The 18,795-nt window shown below is 38.9% G+C and overlaps 2 protein-coding genes across 3 annotated transcripts; one reads left to right on the top strand and one right to left on the bottom strand.

Moving 5' to 3' along the window:
• Positions 1–246: 246 nt before the first annotated feature.
• On the bottom strand, positions 247–9,027 carry LOC134797945 (E3 ubiquitin-protein ligase TRAIP-like). Its single transcript, XM_063770282.1, has 9 exons — positions 8,849–9,027; positions 8,558–8,670; positions 7,971–8,183; positions 5,854–6,012; positions 5,371–5,472; positions 4,901–5,014; positions 4,523–4,745; positions 3,829–3,942; positions 247–1,237 (listed from the first exon to the last, which is right to left on the bottom strand). The coding sequence occupies exons 2-9, from the start codon at positions 8,668–8,670 to the stop codon at positions 962–964; spliced, it is 1,314 nt and encodes a 437-aa protein (XP_063626352.1). The 5' UTR covers positions 8,849–9,027; the 3' UTR covers positions 247–961.
• A 292-nt stretch (positions 9,028–9,319) lies between these two features.
• Positions 9,320–15,780, top strand: LOC134797946 (uncharacterized). Of its 2 annotated transcripts, none has more exons than XM_063770283.1 (6): positions 9,320–9,487; positions 9,570–9,732; positions 11,488–11,781; positions 13,995–14,183; positions 14,658–14,786; positions 15,176–15,780. In XM_063770283.1, exons 2-6 carry the CDS (start codon positions 9,610–9,612, stop codon positions 15,386–15,388), a joined length of 948 nt encoding a protein of 315 aa, XP_063626353.1. In that variant the 5' UTR covers positions 9,320–9,487; positions 9,570–9,609; the 3' UTR covers positions 15,389–15,780. The 2 variants fall into 2 exon arrangements, with proteins under 2 accessions (XP_063626353.1, XP_063626354.1); XM_063770284.1 differs by having other exon boundaries at positions 9,321–9,487; positions 11,563–11,781.
• The last annotated feature ends 3,015 nt before the right edge of the window (positions 15,781–18,795 follow it).

Raw genomic sequence — 18,795 nt, 5'->3', positions numbered from 1 at the left:
AAAATGCAAATTCAGTAATTATATACATATTATAATTTTTTGTGATTTTAACATATCAGTCTTGCTGTAGAACACACCTACTTATTCTTATTATATGACACCTAATATATATAATATGTGTACATACATTAAACAAATCAATCAAATTTGATTGATATTAACAATTGTTCTTAATATAATTAACAGTAACAACACAGCACCGCTGGTGGTCGTCTGTACATATTCTACAAATTCAGTGTAAAGCTAATCTTGGATAATATGCAAGATTAACATCAAAACTGAGGTAGCCTTAACTAGGTATAATACAACCAGATACAACGAAATATCGTCGACAATCAAATAACTTATTATGCTACAATATGGCCAACTTCAATATCAACTTGTAAGGACCTTATAAAGTAGGTAATATCCAGTAAGTAGTGATTTGGAAATTTTATGTTTGTGATGTGAGTCTTATCAATCTTATCATCTTATGTTTAATTCTAGTCTTGATTTAGCTGGTTGATTTGGTACTTAATGTACCATAATCAATACTGTTGTAGTCAGACCAAGACAAGTCTGCAACGATTTTGATAACACACGCAGAGCAAGTGTTATTTTAAACGTCAAAGTTCTATGACATTACACTTGCACTGCGTGTGCTATCAAAATCGTTGCAGATTTATGTTGGTCTAACTCTGTTTTTTCGTAAACTTTACTGCTACGTCTTTAGGTATATCAAATATAGCAATGTTGCTTTTAATACAGTCAGCGGCAGAAATGGCTAAGCGAGCCGGGTGTCCAATATGATATATCTACACACACTCTAGTTAGTGTAGCGCGTAGTCCCGTAGCCCGGCGAACATCAGGCCATCTACATTTTGTATCCCAGATACCCGAACGGCAGGTCGACTACGCTCAATTTATCTAAAAAGTAAGATGATTAGATTATCAATTGGCTTATCCAATTATCAATTCAGCCTTAGTCCTTATCCCGTAGTCCGGCGAACATCTGCGATATGTCCCTGTTACCAGTCGAGTTGAACCTCTTCAGCTTATGCTTGCTGGTGACCTTAGGCACCTTGGGGCGGGGGGTGGGAAAGACGTCGGGGAGGCCGTGGCCGCCCAGCCCGTCGTAGAGGGCGGCGGGGGGGAGGGAGGTGAAGGCCGTGTTGAACTCGTCGCGGGAGGGCTCGAGGGGTGGTGGCTTGTGGAAGATGCTGGTTGGCGCGCAGCGGAGGATCGAGAAATCTGACAGCTGGAAAATAATATTTAAATTAATAAAGGCCATAGTAGGTTGGCCCTTAAATCAATTTGATTCGGGTTTTTTTTTGTGAGTACCTCTTATGGTATAAGGATATTTTTGCTGAGTATCAACATCCTACTAGTGACAGTTTTTGACTTATGATTTTTTTTTTAATGTATTGTTTTTCGGGATGTATTCAAGCGATTTGCTTAAATTTTATAAATAGTGTTCTTTATTTAGGTATGCACCGATACTCAAAAAACGAATACCAGTTGTCATATAAAAAAAAAAGAAAAATGAAGTAAAAAAAAAAAAAAATTTTTTTTTATGTCGTTGTGAAGTAGCGACACCTCTATTTTTTTTCTGGTTGTAGGCCAGACATTGGCCTACTACTTGCCTAAATATCAAAATTTTCCAAACGGTACTTCCTGTCAAAAATTTGCAACATGTGTGGTCAAGTCCTGTACTCAATCGGTGTTTTTCAATGTAGTATACAAACTCTTCGATTATGTTTGCGTTTTCTTATCAGGTTGTCGTATTTAAGAGTAAAATGCCAATGACAACTTGATATTTAGGCAAGTAGTAGGCCAATGTCTGGCCTACAACTAGAAAAAAAATTAGAGGTGTGCTACTTCACAACGACATAAAAAAATGTTTTTTTTTTCTTCATTTTTCTTTTTTTTTATATAATTGGTATTCGTTTTTTGAGTATCGGTGCAAGCAAATCGCTTGAATACATCCCGAAAAACAATACATTAAAGAAAATAATTAATAAAATCATAAGGCAAAAACTGTCACTAGTAGGATGTTGATACTCAGCAAAAATATCCTTCACCATAAGAGGTACTCATAAAAAAAACCCGAATCGAATTGATTTAAAGGCCAACTTACTATGGAAAACCGACTATGGCCTTTGAAGACAATCTTGCACAGATCTTGGCTTAGTTCAGAACTAGTTCTAGCACCTAGTTCTGAACTAAGCCAAGCATGTACTATGGTTTTTAGCCGACGATATATTATACAGGGTGGAAAGATAAGTCAGGCCCTAGAGGGAAACTACCTTAAATCCTTAAGCTGGCTCATTTTACTTAAAGGAGACATTCCTTTATTTTCAAAAAGAAACATAACTGCATTCAAAGTATTTTTCTTTTTTTCTTCAATTTGGCTTGTCTAAAAAAAATCTTGAGTACTAAATATTACATTTTATGGATATTTTGTACGACAGACGAGTGTAAGACCTAATGTTTCTTGGAGAAATGTTATCATTAATATTAACTGTATCGACTAGTAGAATAAAATTGCGAGTTTTTATTTTTTGGAATTTTTAGTCGGTTCGAGTCTCGGGCGAGGCAACCGAGTTTTAGAAATTCTTTGAATGCAGTTTTGTTACTTTAAAAAAATAAAGGAATGTCTCCTTTAAGTAAAATGAGCCAGCTTAAGGATTTAAGGTAGTTTCCCTCCAGGGCCCGAGTTATCTTTCCACACTGTATAGTATGACAGGATTTTATAAAGGCACGTATTTAACCGGTCAACTAATTAATCGAATTTGAGTAGTTTAAAAAAATAGAAAGGGGTACTAAAATTATAGATTGGCAACAAAAACAGGGCCTTAAAATATATCAATATGAGACAACATTATAATGCCGTTACAGCTTTTGTTTATTTTTAGGCAGGTACCAAATATTTATTTGGCAACTGAATTATTATATTGGAGACCATTTATGAAGCACATTTTAAAAAGAAAACGGCTATCTATGAATTCAAAAATGAAGTTCCTTTAAAATATTTTTTTTATCCCTACACGGTCAACCTAACACGCTCCTCCTCGATTCGCTCGTCGTCGCACCTATCTTTGGACTCTTGCAGAACACCGTGATAACTATTGAAATGAGTAATTAAAAATTTAAAGACCTAACGGTATAATGGCCATTAGGTGTTTCATGATTAGGAATTTCGACTTTATAGTCGTATATATAGGTACTGACCATTGGTAAAAAATTCGTGATGTGTTGTGGATTAGGAAATTTGTCAATTTAATGTACTAGGTATGCATTTGTTTAAATTTGTTTAAATTATTTAGAAATGGAGAATTTAAAGCTTATGTATATAGGTATCTTAGGTATTCTGTATATGTACATATATAAACAACCAAATTTTATGATCACTTTACAATATTAGTTTCCAACTTATTATTTTAGACGCCAGCGTCGCCAGCGTCGCCAGCCTATCAATTCAAGTTCTCTATCAATTATTTGGGTGGCTTGATTTTGTTGTCAGTTTTTTAATAATATGATGCTTAAATTTGAGGCTAATATAAATTTATTGGCGCTAAAATATGAATGCACAGCCAAATGATATTATTATATGCCCAGTGAAAGTTCCTGTTTAATATTTTAGTTGCCTGGTAAGCCTTTTTTAAATGGGTCACCGAATGACCGAGGGCAACTATTCGATTCCGTGCTGCTAGGCCAAAATAATCATAGAAGCCCCTTCCTAACTTTTTAATTAGCGATGAATGGCATTAACATATTTTTGAAAAAATATAAAAATAAAGACAAACTCGTCAATGTAAATAATTTGTAATTAAAATTGAGAATAGGTACCTTTAGATTGGCCGGCACAGGCTTCCGTTGATGTAAAGTGCCCAGCGCGAGACCGCTCTGCTTCAGGTTCAAATAGGGGGAGTCCGACTGTATGATGCGTCTCACAGCCGTGTTCTGCAAATAACATGTTTTTTAGGGTTCCGTACCCAAAGGGTAAAAACGAGACCCTATTACTAAGACTTCGCTGTCCGTCCGTCTGTCTGTCACCAGGCTGTATCTCATGAATCGTGAGCGCTAGTCAGTTGAAATTTTCACAAATGATATATTTCTGTTGCCACTATGACAACAAATACTAAAAACAGAACATAATAAATATTTAAGTGGGGCTCCCATATAACAAACGTGATTTTTTTACCGTTTTTTGCGTAGTGGTACGGAACCCTTCGTGCGCGAGTCCAACTCGCACTTGGCCGGTTTTTTAAATATAAATATTTACTAGTGGCTTTGTGAGCTGAAGACCCCGAGGTCTACAGTTTTATGTTTTGCTCCGAGAGCAGAACATAATAAAATTATAACTGAACAAATGTATGGCTCGAACTGGCTCAGAAAATTTCACGCGACCTGCAGAGGAGAAACTCCGGATATATGAAAACATTTTAGCCCAAGCTTGAACGGAGACTTAACTATCCGGTTAACCACTTCAAACATGGGCGCTTGGCGCTTGCAATCTGACCCTTAACAAAGGTATACTTACAAAGCTATCTTCCTTCTCAGTAACGACGTCGACGACATCATCGTCGAAGCTGCTGCTCAGCCTGGCGATGGCGGCGGTGGCGGCGGTGGCGGGGGTGGCGGGGGAGGCGGGCGAGGGGCGCGCCTGCTTGGCGTCGCGCGGCTCCGCGTCGCCGCTCGCTTTCCGCTTGTGTTTTAACGCTTCGTATTTGCGCTCCATGTCGGTTAGGTTCTCTTGCACTTGTCTGCCGAATTACATTTTAATTTGCAGAACTTTTGCCATTGGAATTTTAATCTTTAATACTTTATAAATAATCGATTAAAAAAAGGAGGAAGTTTTGTATTCGCCGAGATATGTATATATAAATGGAATTGGAAATGGTTGAAAATGTCCACTCACCCAAACTTAGCCTGCAGGTCCTCATATCTGACGCGCATGGCGGCCAAACGTTGTTCAGCGCTGTGCTGTAACTCCCGGCACGAGCGTTTCTTGGACTCCGAGTCACACAGTGCACTGAAATACACCACATTATATTATTATACGTAACTAAAGTAACTTCGTTCTGCCTATATTGTCATGTTTTGTGAGTAATATAAATAAAATATCTAAGGCCCAACTTACTTCATTCATACATTTGCTACTAAACGCATGTAGAAAATGTATAAATTCGCACTTAACATAATACTTTTAATTCCAAAAGGTATCTCCCACAGATATAATTTTAAGTCTGTGTCTCCCCTCTGCAGTTGGACCCCCCCAAATGCGACATCAATGATGGTTGAAGTGCAAACCAGAAACGAAAATCTTATCTGTTATTATTTATGACCCTGTACTAGAAAAAAATGCGTCTTATATTGTTATAAGGGTACCGTTTGAGTGCGGCGGCGAAGGTGGCAAGCGTCCGCAAATCCGAATAGCCTCGAAGCGTCTCCTCCACTTCGCCTGCGGTCGCATTCAGCACCTTCTGCAGCCTAAAACAATTCATTGAATATGAGCTCTAACAACAATGGTCGACATTTGTGAATTGTGTTGTTGCAATGGCTTTCGCGGGAAATGAAGTAGTAATTTTAAATAAATCAGCTCAAAGATAACAAGAGACCAAAGTTAATCAAATATTAACTTCCTAGAGCAAATTAGAATCACTTTGACTCATACTGCTTATGAGACAATCTTTTCCTCAATGCAAGCAGTCATCAAAATGCATTTTTTCTCGGTTTTCTAGCAACATCATCTTTGTACTGTTTTTCGAGCCACTGAGGTAAAAAATGATCTCCACCTTTTTTCTTAGTCTCGAAACAAAAACCATCCAAGTGTTTATTTATTAAACAACACTGAAAAAATTACACATTTACCCATTCAGAGTCTGTATATTCTTCTTTAGTGCCTCATTCTCTTCCTTTAGCCGTTGTGTCTCCTTGTTTTGTATTTTAACATACTCTAGCTGTTCCCGCAGCGCTGAGACGGCCGAGTCTCGGCTTACAAGTCTCTTCTCTGCCGCTTTTAGTAGCTCCCTGTGAAATATATTAATAATGAAGTTTGAAGCAATCAACATAATTATGTTAGCTGAAAAATTGCTCTTTAAATTGTAATCCTTGCCACAACCGACATTTTTTTCTGAAAAATTACAAAAACTTCATTGATAAAAAAGGGTTATTCCCACTAGTTACCACCAAGTTCTTACCAGTGGTAACTACTGGGAATTTTTTCCCACCTTTTACCACTGGTAACTACTGGGAAAAAAAAATCCCACTAGTTACCACCAACTCGACTTGTTATTGTTAGAATTTAATACTAATAAAAACAGTATAAATAGTATAATATAAATGTAGCGTGCTGTAATAAATAATTATGTGTCAGTTAGTGATTCAGTAAACTGCTTTAAAAGTGATCAAAAATATTAAAACAGTTTTACCGGTATAAGTGTAAAAACTAAAATAGAAGTCTCATTCTAGTTAAGTAGAAATTAACTTATTATCCGGATTAAATTTATCTTATTAACTGTAAATTGAATTACATATTTATACAAACGAACAAACAAATCAGTCACAAACCGACAGAACTGATTTCGTCTTATTATTTACAGCTATGTACTTCATTTCGTTCTATTATAACACGACGCAGAGCTGGACGCACACCATCGCCATCAGAATCAGATAAAGTACATAATTTATTATTATTATTTTAATCTTTGTCTGAATTTGGCTCTTAGCCTGACGCCCTCTAGCCCCTTCGTCGTTCTCAATTTAAGGTTGTTTTATGTGATTTTAATTACTTACACGTTCTTCCAATTAACATATTTTCCAAAAGAATAAAAGTTAAATACAAAAAAAGAAGTGTACGAATAGTACCTGATGCCCCTCTGGTAGAGTGTTATTACCATCCCGCTAGCATTGGTGTTTAAGCAATCGATCCAACCAGCGTAACATGACCGAGCGATGTACTACCCGAGCGTAATTGGAATGCGACCCTATCCTGGTTAGTCCGAGCAGCCAGCCCATCCGAAGCGCGCCCTAAGCGGTTTTAATAACAACCATGCCCTTTAATTATTTAGTCTGACTACAAACTATGAATACCTACATATTCCAGCTCTGCATCATGTTATAATAGAACGAAATGAAGTACATAGCTGTAAATAATAAAACGAAATCAGTTCTGTCGGTTTTTGACTGATTTGTTTGTTCGTTTGTATAAATATGTAATTCAATTTACAGTTAATAAAATAATTTAATCCGGATAACAAGTAAATTTCTACTTAACTAGAATGAGACTCTTCTATTTTAGTTTTTACACTTAAACCGGTAAAACTGTTTTAATATTTTTGGTCACTTTTAAAGCAGTTTACTGAATCACTAACTGACACATAATTATTTATTACAGCACGCTACATTTTATACTATACTATTTATACTGTTTTTATTAGTATTAAATTCTAACAATATTTCCCAGTAGTTACCACCAAGCCGAGTTGGTGGTAACTAGTGGGATTTTTTTTTTTCCAGTAGTTACCAGTGGTAAAAAAATTCCCAGTAGTTACTACTGGTAAGAACTTGGTGGTAACTAGTGGGAATAACCCATAAAAAAGGACAATTATTATACCTCTTTTGTTAAATTTCAGTTTACTTTATCAAAAGCCAAGATATTTTTGAATTGCTTAGTTAAAATAGGGATTTTGTGTATTTGAGGGCTTTCATCTTTGTGACCTAAATTGGAAGGAACATGTTTGCTTTGAAGCAAACAGCTTTTAAAACAGCTCCTGTGCTGCTGCTTTAGTTTAGTATGTATATACCAATAATAGGGAGTCCTATTATACTAATTTATGATCCTTGATTTGATCACAAATAAACAAGACGTCCGTGCCAGGCCACAACAATTTCGTCATATAAAGCGGGTCCTCTGGCCTGGGAACGAAATCATAAAATACCCGACAGTCAGGTTTCCGGCACTGAATATGTTAAGCATTCAACTTTACTCTTTTTTGTTAGCCTCTTTTGTGGCGGCAGCAAGCTTGTCCTTCAGTTCCCTCTGCTCTGTCTTCTGTGTCCGCAGTTGCAGCATGGCATCGTCTAGCCTTGACTGCAGAGTTGCTGCATCTTCCCCGGAGTTCTCGTTGGACACCGTCGGGTACATGCGGAACATGCACCGGTCTGTCACCTTGTTGCGGCATTGTGGGCAGGATTTCGATCTGGAAATAAATATTGACATAAAATAATTTTAGCCAGAGTTATTGGTAAATCTTCTACTTTGGTTTTCAATATATAGATGGTTGATTTAAGGAACATTACATTATTTATTTTTATTGAAATGGGATATATAAGAGAACAATTTCAAAATATCCTAAATTTTGTCAGCTAGATCTGACCAATGTTATTGCCATTTCATCTGAGCACTGTCATGTATGTCATTGACACCTTAAAGAAACAGATTAGGAAGACAGTATGTTTTAGCTCTGCTTACGACACAGATGGTTGGTTAGATGGTTATGCTATAAGTTCCCCATAATGGGACCAATGTGAAAAGTCTGTTTCATAGCAAACTAAGTAACAATAATTATGGTACCTTTCGATCCATTGCGCGAGACACTGGTAGTGGAAGAGATGGCCGCACTTGGTGACGTACAGGCTCTCGGCCGGGTTCACCAGGTCGCTGCATATCGTGCACAGGATGTGCATCTGCACACAACAACCCCTTTGTTTACATACGTAGGTTATGTTTCATAAGTATGACAAAAATAAATAATACCACTTCTTGATAACTTATTTACTACAAACATAAACGAAGTACATGGAAATATCAATATAAGTGTTTTTAACAGCAATTTTAAGCTACTTCATAACGTTTAAAACTTACCGTCAGTTTTTATAAATTCAACCATCAACTAAAATGTTTAGAAAGTTATAGGAGGCGACGTATCATTGCAATTTCTTCAGAATGAAGTAATTTAAATCTATATTGGAGTTCCTAATGGTGAGAGCTTTTATTTAAACGAAAATAAAGTTAATTTTTAAGTTCCATGAGAGGTAAATCAAAAGCACTTCGACAAGTTTGACATTGATTCGCCGTTTCGTTCCACTGTTCGTTTCGCTCGCTTGTCTATTGTCTTTGCATGGTCTTTGCTGCTCAACGGCTTTTGTGTACAGGCGGAAATAAAATAGTCTTGAATAGCTTTGAATTTCAATTAAACGCTTTTGATTGAATAACTATTATTCCCATTTGAATTAAATACCTACTATTACGAGTAATATTTTTGTTAGATTAGAATTAATAAATGATATGAAATTTCCATAAAATTAATTATTCTGACCTATAATAGGCACCACTCCTCTCTTCACGTCGGCCCATAGACAAAAAATGATAACAAACATGGCGTCCCCATGAAGCGTCATTAGATTGAATTTGTTTAGTTTTTTTGTCGATAAAACGATAGCCGCGCCTCTGGATTATGTGGTTACAGACAGGACGGAATCTCGATGTCATCGTGCGGGCGAGGTAGGCCCTGGCAGTTGTGGATGGAGACCGTCGGGAGGAGTGGTGGTGTGGCTGGGTTGGTTATGTTGTGCTGTGGGTGCAGGCGGAGCGTGGCTGCGGGCTGCGGGCTGCGGTAGAGCGCGATGCACGCGGCGGCGGCGCGCTACGTGTCGGTGAGCGAGCTGTACTCGACGGACGAGGTGGAGCTGCTGCTGGACGAGATTCGCGACCTGGAGCCCACTAGCTGCCGCGGCGAGGACATACAGGTGTTGTAGCGCCCCGTCCCTCTCATTCCTGCCTTCCTTTACCCCCCATGCTAATAGATTAAGATATAACACTCATTGCAATTCTAACATTTAAAGTTTGGATACTTGCTTCTTGTTCTCAATCACAATCTTGAATGGTAATGGGTTACCTTCTAGCTTCAAATTGGAATGAACTAGATGCCAATAGGCATATTAATCTTGCATTAGTAACTGTGCCCTAGATCTGTTTTAACTGCTTGCTTGCCAAGGTGAGTGAGTGTGATTACAGTGAATAATTTAAGATGTTTTCCATCTGTGATGGCTTTACTTTACCAGTTAATCAATTTTGAAACTTCTGATTTGTTTAGCCTAGCTGTTGCCTAAATTTAGTTTGCAAACATTTATATGGACAAAATAATGCTCTATCCTGAAGCTTTTTTAGAGCAATGAAAACTATGACGGTCTAATTTAACTAACCACTTGACCGTCCGACGATAGCATAGTATCCGAAAAAAATATGCTCTTAACCGTCCGCGGGAACCTTACTATCCAAAGGGGTGGTAGAAAGAATTGGTTTCAGAGCCATCTAACGGAATATTTCGGCATTATTTCCTAATTCTCTTGATGGGACAATGTAGCCTAACAAAATAGTTAGCTCTAAAAAAATTTAGATGGCAGTGTAGTTATAATTTTTGTAGAAAGTTGTGAATGCGCTGCGCGGGGCGTGCGTCGCTAAAAAAACCCGGACGGTTGACAGGAAAACAGTCTCGCGGGCCGGACGGTTGAGTGGCTAAGATTGTTGTCAGCGAAATGTATTTCCACTGCCATAGTTCTTAATTCCACTGATCTACTAGTTTTAGTATAATGTGTTCATGCAAACCAAATACATCAGTCAATTTACCTTTCCCTCGCTTTATTTTATTTGAGCAGGGTAACCTAGGTATACAGGGTGAATTTATTAATGTTACCCTGTGTTGCTGCAGTAAAGTTTTATTAACTTTGGTATATACCACTTCTTACCAGTGACTAGCATTTTGGTTAAGAAGATGGTGCAGAAGCCTGTATTTATTATGCAAAAGAATCAAATGCAAAGTTCTTGATTATATTTATTCCCACTAAATTATAATCAGAGCCAAGAATCAATAATTAATCACAAGCCATTTAAAACCTTTAGATCAAAATGTAGTCCTACCAAAAGTTAAATATCCTTTAACATAGAATCTGTCTAAGCTAACTCTACACCAAATGGAACAGAAAATGTGATATATTCATAGAAATTTTACATTAATGATGCCATTAATGATGTTATTGATGTTTGTCATTGCAAATGTCATACAGAGTTAGCTTGGTCTGTCTCTAGGAACCTACCAGTGTTGCTTTTGGCCTTGTATGTCAGCGTTTATCTCTGTCTCGGTTAAACTTGGGGACTAGGTGTCACGGGTTGGGTGCAGAAATAAATAACTATATTAACAGAACTCTGCTTTAATATACTAACAGCAGCACTCTTGACTGAACATTTGTGAACTTTATGTAATCGCATTAAGGTTCACAAATGAGGCATGGCAACTGTCAAAGGTTTGCATAGATGGCGCCAGCATTGGTTTTCCCTGTCTCTATCATCCATGCCATTAAATTCCAAATAAAGAACAAGAATTAGACACAATTCTAGGGTTTGAAAGGAAAACCTATGCTGGCACCATCCGTTAGGTAAATACTCGGACCGGCTTGTCCCTATGCTCGGCCTCGTCAGCGGCGTTTATCTCTGGCATCTTATAGTCGGCGGTAGACGCGGGTGCGGTGGCGGGTGCGGGTGCGGGGTCGGGGTCGGGTACAAGCGCGGGTTTGGTGCAGGACTTCGAGATCGCGGGCAGCGGGCTGGGCGCGACGGCGGGCTCGGGCGCGCGCTCGCCGGGCTCGGGCTCGGGCTCGGGCGCGGGCACGGAGCGCTCGTGGGACTCGCACGCGCACTACCGCCGAGCGCCGCCGCCGCCGCCGCGCCCGCTCGCGCCCGTCTACTGCCGCTGCCGCCATCTGCTCACCAAGCAGGGCGCGGCCATGCTCTTCATTACGGTCAGTTCACCGGCTAACTATAATACCCATCGGCCGAGTGCATTCTTGCGGTTGCAACAGTAGTAACACTAAGTTGGCGGTTAAGTGCGTACGCCAGTGCGCAGTTGCAACCACAAGGACCCTTAACCCTTTGACCGTTAAAGACGTCCCCGGACGCGCGCGGCTACAGTCCGATATCAACCTTCGGGCATTCCAAAAAGGTTTAGGATGACGCGCCGCACGCGATAGGCGTGGCGTTCAAAGGGTAGTAGTATAGTATTACTAGTTACCAAGTTTTTTATTGACCTTGCGAGCGACAAAGTGTGAGTCGTAAGTATGTTTTAATAAATTGCAATACTTATTTCTAACATAACACTTAACACTTACTAACGAAACATTATTTGATTTAGAAAGGAAAATTTGGTCACTAAAAGTAATCCTTGTTGTTGGGAAATAAGTCATTAATCATTATGCATTATAGCCTAATCTGACTAATGTGTTCAATGCATAATTTTCATGAAACACTATCTAATTTCAAACGATTATCTTTACAATGTATTTAACAGGCATTATAATTGTTATTACATGTACATAACTTAAGTTTTCTGGCACTGTTCATTAATACACCGTTTAAGTATGTTTGATTTATAGAGATAATTCATAATTCTTATGTACTTTCATATTTTAATGTTTAGGTTTATATAATCCAATTAAGGAAACTGTAAGTCTACAATATTACTAACTGCAATTGTATCCAATGTAGCAATACGAGACTGTTTGTTTCTAAATAAATAAATAAATAATGACCTGGTTTCATGTGAGGATATTACAAAGTTAAATCAATTTTAAACTTCAATGTTACCAAGTGTGATTGGAAGTGGCATTCATCTAAACACTTTCAGTACCTTGTAAGACTATATCACATTACTTCAAGCTATATGGGCTGCTGACGGCCCACAAGAAATCACGTTCATCAGGTTATAACTATACCGAGATGCCGCGTGGGCCGTCGATGGCCCATACAAAGAGAATTAAATCACTACGGGCCCATATATCGTTTATGAAATAATAAATCTAACATTTATTTTTCAGGAAGTACCTACATTTTTTGTTTACAGTTAAGTAATTGCTCGAAGTGACACCCTTCTTGTGCGATACAATAATGGGCCCTCTTAAATGTTTCTAAATGAATTTTTCTTAAAATTTGTGGTGTAATTAAAAAATAAATGTTAGGATTTATTATTTCATAAACGGTAGTTTTATTATTTTATTAAAGTTTACTATCGCAAATAATAAATCTCAAGCAGTTTTATCTCTTACGACACCGACATTCATTGAGGGGTGAGTCGTCATACTAAATGTATGGGAGGGTTTGAAGTTAATGTTAAGATATTTCTGCTTTTATTTAAAAAAAGTTATTAAGTAATTACATTTTACTCATTGGGTAACGCACTTTCGATATCAATTTGAAGTTTTCTGATATCTGTTATCGCCTGGCTACACTTAACGATTACACCCTGTATAACAGCGTTCGGCAACCTTTTAGCAGCCAAGGGCCAAATAGTAGTTACCGAAGTTGACGCGGGCCGCACTTTGTTAATATTTATGACTTTCTCAGACATAGTCGTTTGTCAATATTACATACAAAATAGCCAGGGAGGCTCGCGGGCCACAAGTGAGAGGTTCGCGGGCCGCTTGTTGCCGACCGCTGCTGTATAATATTGTCTTCAGTTACCGCGATGTTACACATTAAATAAAACTATGAAACGGATTATATCGCGTATAATGAATTTAAAATGCATCCCGATGTATTGAACCCTTTAGGGGCTATTCATAAATTACATCATTTCAAATTAGGGGGGGGGGGTCTGGACATCGGATGACGGTAGCAAGACGTAGGAGGAAACGGGGTCATTCGAAGCATGATTTTTGGATGATTTTAGGGGGGGGGGTCCAAAATTGTCAAAAATCGATGACGTAATTTATGGACAGCCCCTTATGAAAAACGCTGTAAAGGGTTCGAAACGATGGGATGTATTTTAAATTAATTATATACGATGTAATCCAGTTCCATAATTTTATTGCATTTAGTGTATAGGTTTAAAAAAAATACAGTCCGAGAAATTCTGTCTAAAAATTCTATTATTTGTTGCATGTCTGAGTCTCATGGTGCGGTGAAAATTATATATACTTAAGCATTATAGACAGACATTGAAATGTGTTTTTAACTGTAGCTGTGTTCGCTGGGTTGCGCCAGCTGCGTGTGGGCCGGCGCGGGGCTGCAGGTGTGGGCGCTGCCGGGCGCGGGCCGCGTGCGGCTGCTGCAGCTGGGCGCCGTCACCAGCACCCTGCTGCACCTGGCGCTGCTCCTGCTGCGCATCACCAGCCTCGACGCGCTGCTGCCGCTGCGCTGGGACAAGCTGGTCAGTCACTGATGGATAATCGAGATTCAAATCGGCACGGCAATACCGCGGTCGGAGTAGACGTGCTCTGCCCAATCGGAGTGCGGCAGATTGTTTTGTGGAGACCCCGATGATGATTGCGAATGAACTTTAGCATTTTGATATGAATTCGTAATGCTACTTACATTTATAATGCTTTGAATGTTGATATGTGTGTCTTTCTGTGATATCATAGCTCCCAAATGGTTTAAATGATTTAATTACTTTGGATATATGGTTTTTGGATAAATGATTTAATAAATGGTGGGAGCTGGGGATAGCGAAAGAAAAAATGCAAACGCAATTTTTAATTCATGCTTGTTAGAATTTTTATATTATAGATTGTGCAGGGAAAGTACAACCTCAGTAAAGATAATCGAATAGTACTCTCATACATTATCACTGTCAAGTTGGTGTAAACTTAACATAGACTAGTGTTTTTGTGCGTATCTTCAGGGCCTAGCAGTGCACGCGTGGAGCGGCAGCACCCTCCTAGCCGGCGGCGCGGGCTCCCTGCATGCGTTACTGCAGCCCGAGTACCGGCTCGCGCCCACGTCTCTCATGGCGCTGTTATACACTGCCTCGGTGAGTCACTCCGTATTTGTTAATACATTGAGTAGGAAAAATCTGTTCGTTTGGGTCTTCTCAAGAGAGAGTATGGGGTTCTGTGGTATCGGGGATAAATGTGTAACATTTACCATCACACGGGGAGTAGGTATGCTTGTCGGCTAGCAACGTAGAATATCGAAGAAAATTGCATCCTAAATGGCCAGCATCGAACGCCACGCGAACTGGCGGTCCGCAGAAGCCGGGCGAGCGGCCCACTCGGCAATTCTAGAAATTCTATAGTTACTAAAAATCCAAAGTGGCCCGTCGCATTCGAATCGTTGCGGGCCGCCGGGAGCCCGGACGCCTGCTTCTTTAGAACTGCACGGGGCGTTCGTGTTTTAATATTGTAGTGTTGCGGTTTGCAGGGGTTGGGGCTGAGCGCGGCGTGCCTGTGCTTGACGCTGGTGGGGCTGGCGGTGCGCTTGTGCGCTCGGGAGGCGGGGGCCGGGCGGGCGGGCTCGTCGCGCTCGGCGCGCGCCGCCTACCGCGCCGTGCCCGCCGCGCCCGCCGCGCCCCAGCCGCCCCAGCCGCCCCAGCACCAGCCCGTGCCCTCCACCAGCCGCCAGAACCCCTTATAGTGAAGGCCCCGAGAGTCCGTTAGTGTAGGAGGTGAACGGTTCGACCGGTCGGTTTGCACAAATTCTCCTAGTCCTTAGCTCGCCCGGCGGCCGTGGTGGGGCGCCGCGCGGGTCGGCCGTGTTCGCTTGTAATCGGGTATATTTATCGTTCGGGGCGGCTCGCCCTAGGTTTAAGGGAAGATATATACTAAGATTGTTATAGGAAATAATTTTATACTGTCCGATCTCATGTGACTGCCGTTTCGTTTGCCGTATGTATCGACATATCACATTTGGTTCCGCGCCCGGCTCCCGCCCGGTGCGCTCCGGTTCTACTTACGATCTCATAAACGGACTATGTGCGAGTGATTTTTACTTTTCAATTTTAATTATAATATATGGTTTTTATACAATTTGTTGTTTTATTTTGGCATCATAACATATTTATTAATAGATCCTATATATTTTGAAATTCTTCAAAATTCAAAAATGTATTCTACGATTAGGCTTCGGGTGCTTTTGCACAAAGCCATAAAACATTATACAGTGTTGAAAGATAAGTCGGGCCCTGGAGGGAAACTACCTTAAATCCTGCTGGCTCATTTTACTTAAAGGAGACATTCCTTTATTTTTAAAAAGAAACAAAACTGCATTCAATAATTTTCTAAAACTCACTTGCCTCGCCCGGGACTCGAACCGATTAAAAATTCTTAAAAATAAAAACTCGCTATTTTATTCTACTAGTCGATACAGTTAATGTTAATGATAACTTTTCTCCAAGAAACATTAGGTCTTACACTCGTCTATCGTACACCATAAAATCTAATATTTAGTACTCAAGATTTTTTTAGACAAGCCAAATTGAATAAAAAAAGAATAATACTTTGAATGCAGTTTTGTTTCTTTTTAAAAATAAAGGAATGTCTCCTTTAAGTAAAATGAGCCAGCTTAAGGATTTAAGGTAGTTTCCCTCCAGGGCCCGACTTATCTTTCCACCCTGTATAGGTACATTTATAAATAAAACACTCAGCAGCTGAGTACCTAAACGTAAACGTTACCTACATTATAATAATCCTAATTAGCTACAATTTTGATCAAAGGGAATGCATGACTGTATTGACTGCCCATGTGGGCTGTCGGCGGCCCACATGACCCGGCGCTGTTGGGACCGTGGGCGTTGGAGGGTTTGCCACATTGTAGCCGATATAGAAACCTTAAACTTGAAATGGAACTACATAGGTTCCCAGCGCGTTGTTACATACATTGGAACGACCTTCATGAAAGAAATTCTGTTGAGAACATGGTGAAAGTAGAAGGTTCAAGTATGTATTCCAAGTAGGACTGCTCCTAAAAGTCCTAAAATTAGATAACTCGTTTCTAACTGATCTAATAACGAGTATTATAAGACGGTTATCTTTACAATGAATTGAAAGTAAATACTGGTAATATTATGTACAAACAGCATGACACCCTAACTGTACATCGGTGGACCTTATTACAGTAGGCATAAGGTCCACCGATGTACTGTTAACAGTGTAGGCGCTGATATTTAATTACACAAACGGGTCTACCGCGATATAATTTCATTGTTTTTACCTTTAATTCCGACATTTCAGCTGAGTTGCACCAGCTGTGGTCACGGAAAGAAAGAAAAACAAACAATCAGAATTAAAGGTAAAAACATTGAATTTATTTCGCGGTAGACCCGTTTGTGTAATTAAATATGTGTACAAAACGCGGGAGTTTAGTGTTATAGTGTAGGCGCTGATATCAGAGCTAGTATGTTAGCTAGATAAACGATAGCTAGGTTTTTTCTATTTATCCTCAAGTGCCTTCTAATCACAAAATCACAGCTCATTGTTTAGATCCGCTGAGATAATATTGCGATAAGCGTAATGTAATGCGGTAATGCCAATCCATTAGGTTGTTATTGGAATATCGATCCGGACCCGTTATCGGAAATCGAGACTAATATTATTTGCTTGGTTGAACGAAGGAATTAAAATATACAGGATCCTTTTGTGCTAACACGAACATTTTTAAGAAAAGTATTTATCTTTTTTAATTTAATATTTTCCATTACAGCTGCATATAACTAGCATAGCGTTATTTTAGCGACATTTACAAATGAAGTCTAATTTTTTGCAATGATTTTTAGTGTTATGCTCACGGGCCAGAAAGGAGAAAATAGGTATTAAATTCGTTTAAGTCATGCAAAACACATTTTTTTTGTAATAAACTCAAAGTTTCTGGTAGCACATCATTTACGGAAGTAAAGTTAATAGCGTTACCTACTTGATGTTACAAGTATGCACAATGCACATATCCTGAGCCGCGCTGACCGGGTTAATGGGAGTCGACACGCACGCACATACCGTAGGGTAAAGGCACCAGTAGTCAGCCTTATAACGACTTTTTAAAGTTTGAACGTTCGGCATTTCTACATGATCAGTCGGATTTGGAGTAGTTAGATCAATTGTTTATTATAGTTTCAAAACAAAATAGTTAAAAAAATAACAATCCTCTTTATAATATCTATAATTAAATTTAAAAACAAAGTGGCACTTTTCTCCAGTAGTCAGCCTCCAAAATCCAGTAAGCAGCCTTTGTCTACCCAGTACTCAGCCTATATAAACTATTCGTAATAATGGGATCAAAATCAACGACATTATAATATTTATTATTTCTTATAAGTACATACAATTCTTATGAAACGAAATTTGTTGGCCATAGGCACGTTAACTAACTAAAACTGAGAATCGCAATATTTATTTTCTAATAATTAATCCGTCAAAAAATTAACGAATTAAATATTCGGTAAAAAATAATGAAACGAGTCTATGCAGATCTAATTATCATTAATAAACAAACATACATACATTTTACATATACCTATACCTACCAGGTAAAAACAAAATATCATTAAATTACTACAGAATCTGTATAGTTAACGTCAAACTATGTATACCTACAGTTTTGAACCTTATTTCAATGAGATAGAGTTTTAAAATGTGGACATATTTTTGGCGGTGACGTACCAAGCAAGGTCAATGGCTGAGTACTGGATCCGCAAAATCCAGTGGTCAGCGCCGCATTAAAACGTTATTTTAAATGCGGCTGACTACTGGGTTTTACTTTAAATTGACTAGGGCATGCCTAACTAAATTTGAAAATGTAAATTTAACGGTCGCATTGGTTCGAAAATAATAAAATAAACGAAGAACCCAAAGGTCAGCCGTGGGGGGCTGGGCACTGGATTTTTTGTAAAAAAGTGTTATCCAGTGGCCAGCCCCCTCAATTTATAAGTTAAATATTGATATTTTCATTCAAACATAATGCAACTTAATAGATAAACTAATAAATAAACCAATCATTAACAAAAAACAATAACTTTAAACATTAAAACATAGTTTTTCTCACCTGTTAAG

This window comes from Cydia splendana, chromosome 16 (genome assembly GCF_910591565.1).
Source record: "Cydia splendana chromosome 16, ilCydSple1.2, whole genome shotgun sequence".
Taxonomy (NCBI): domain Eukaryota; kingdom Metazoa; phylum Arthropoda; class Insecta; order Lepidoptera; family Tortricidae; genus Cydia; species Cydia splendana.
The sequence above is the reverse complement of the archived record's forward strand: the minus strand, read 5'-3'. Positions and strand labels throughout refer to the sequence as shown.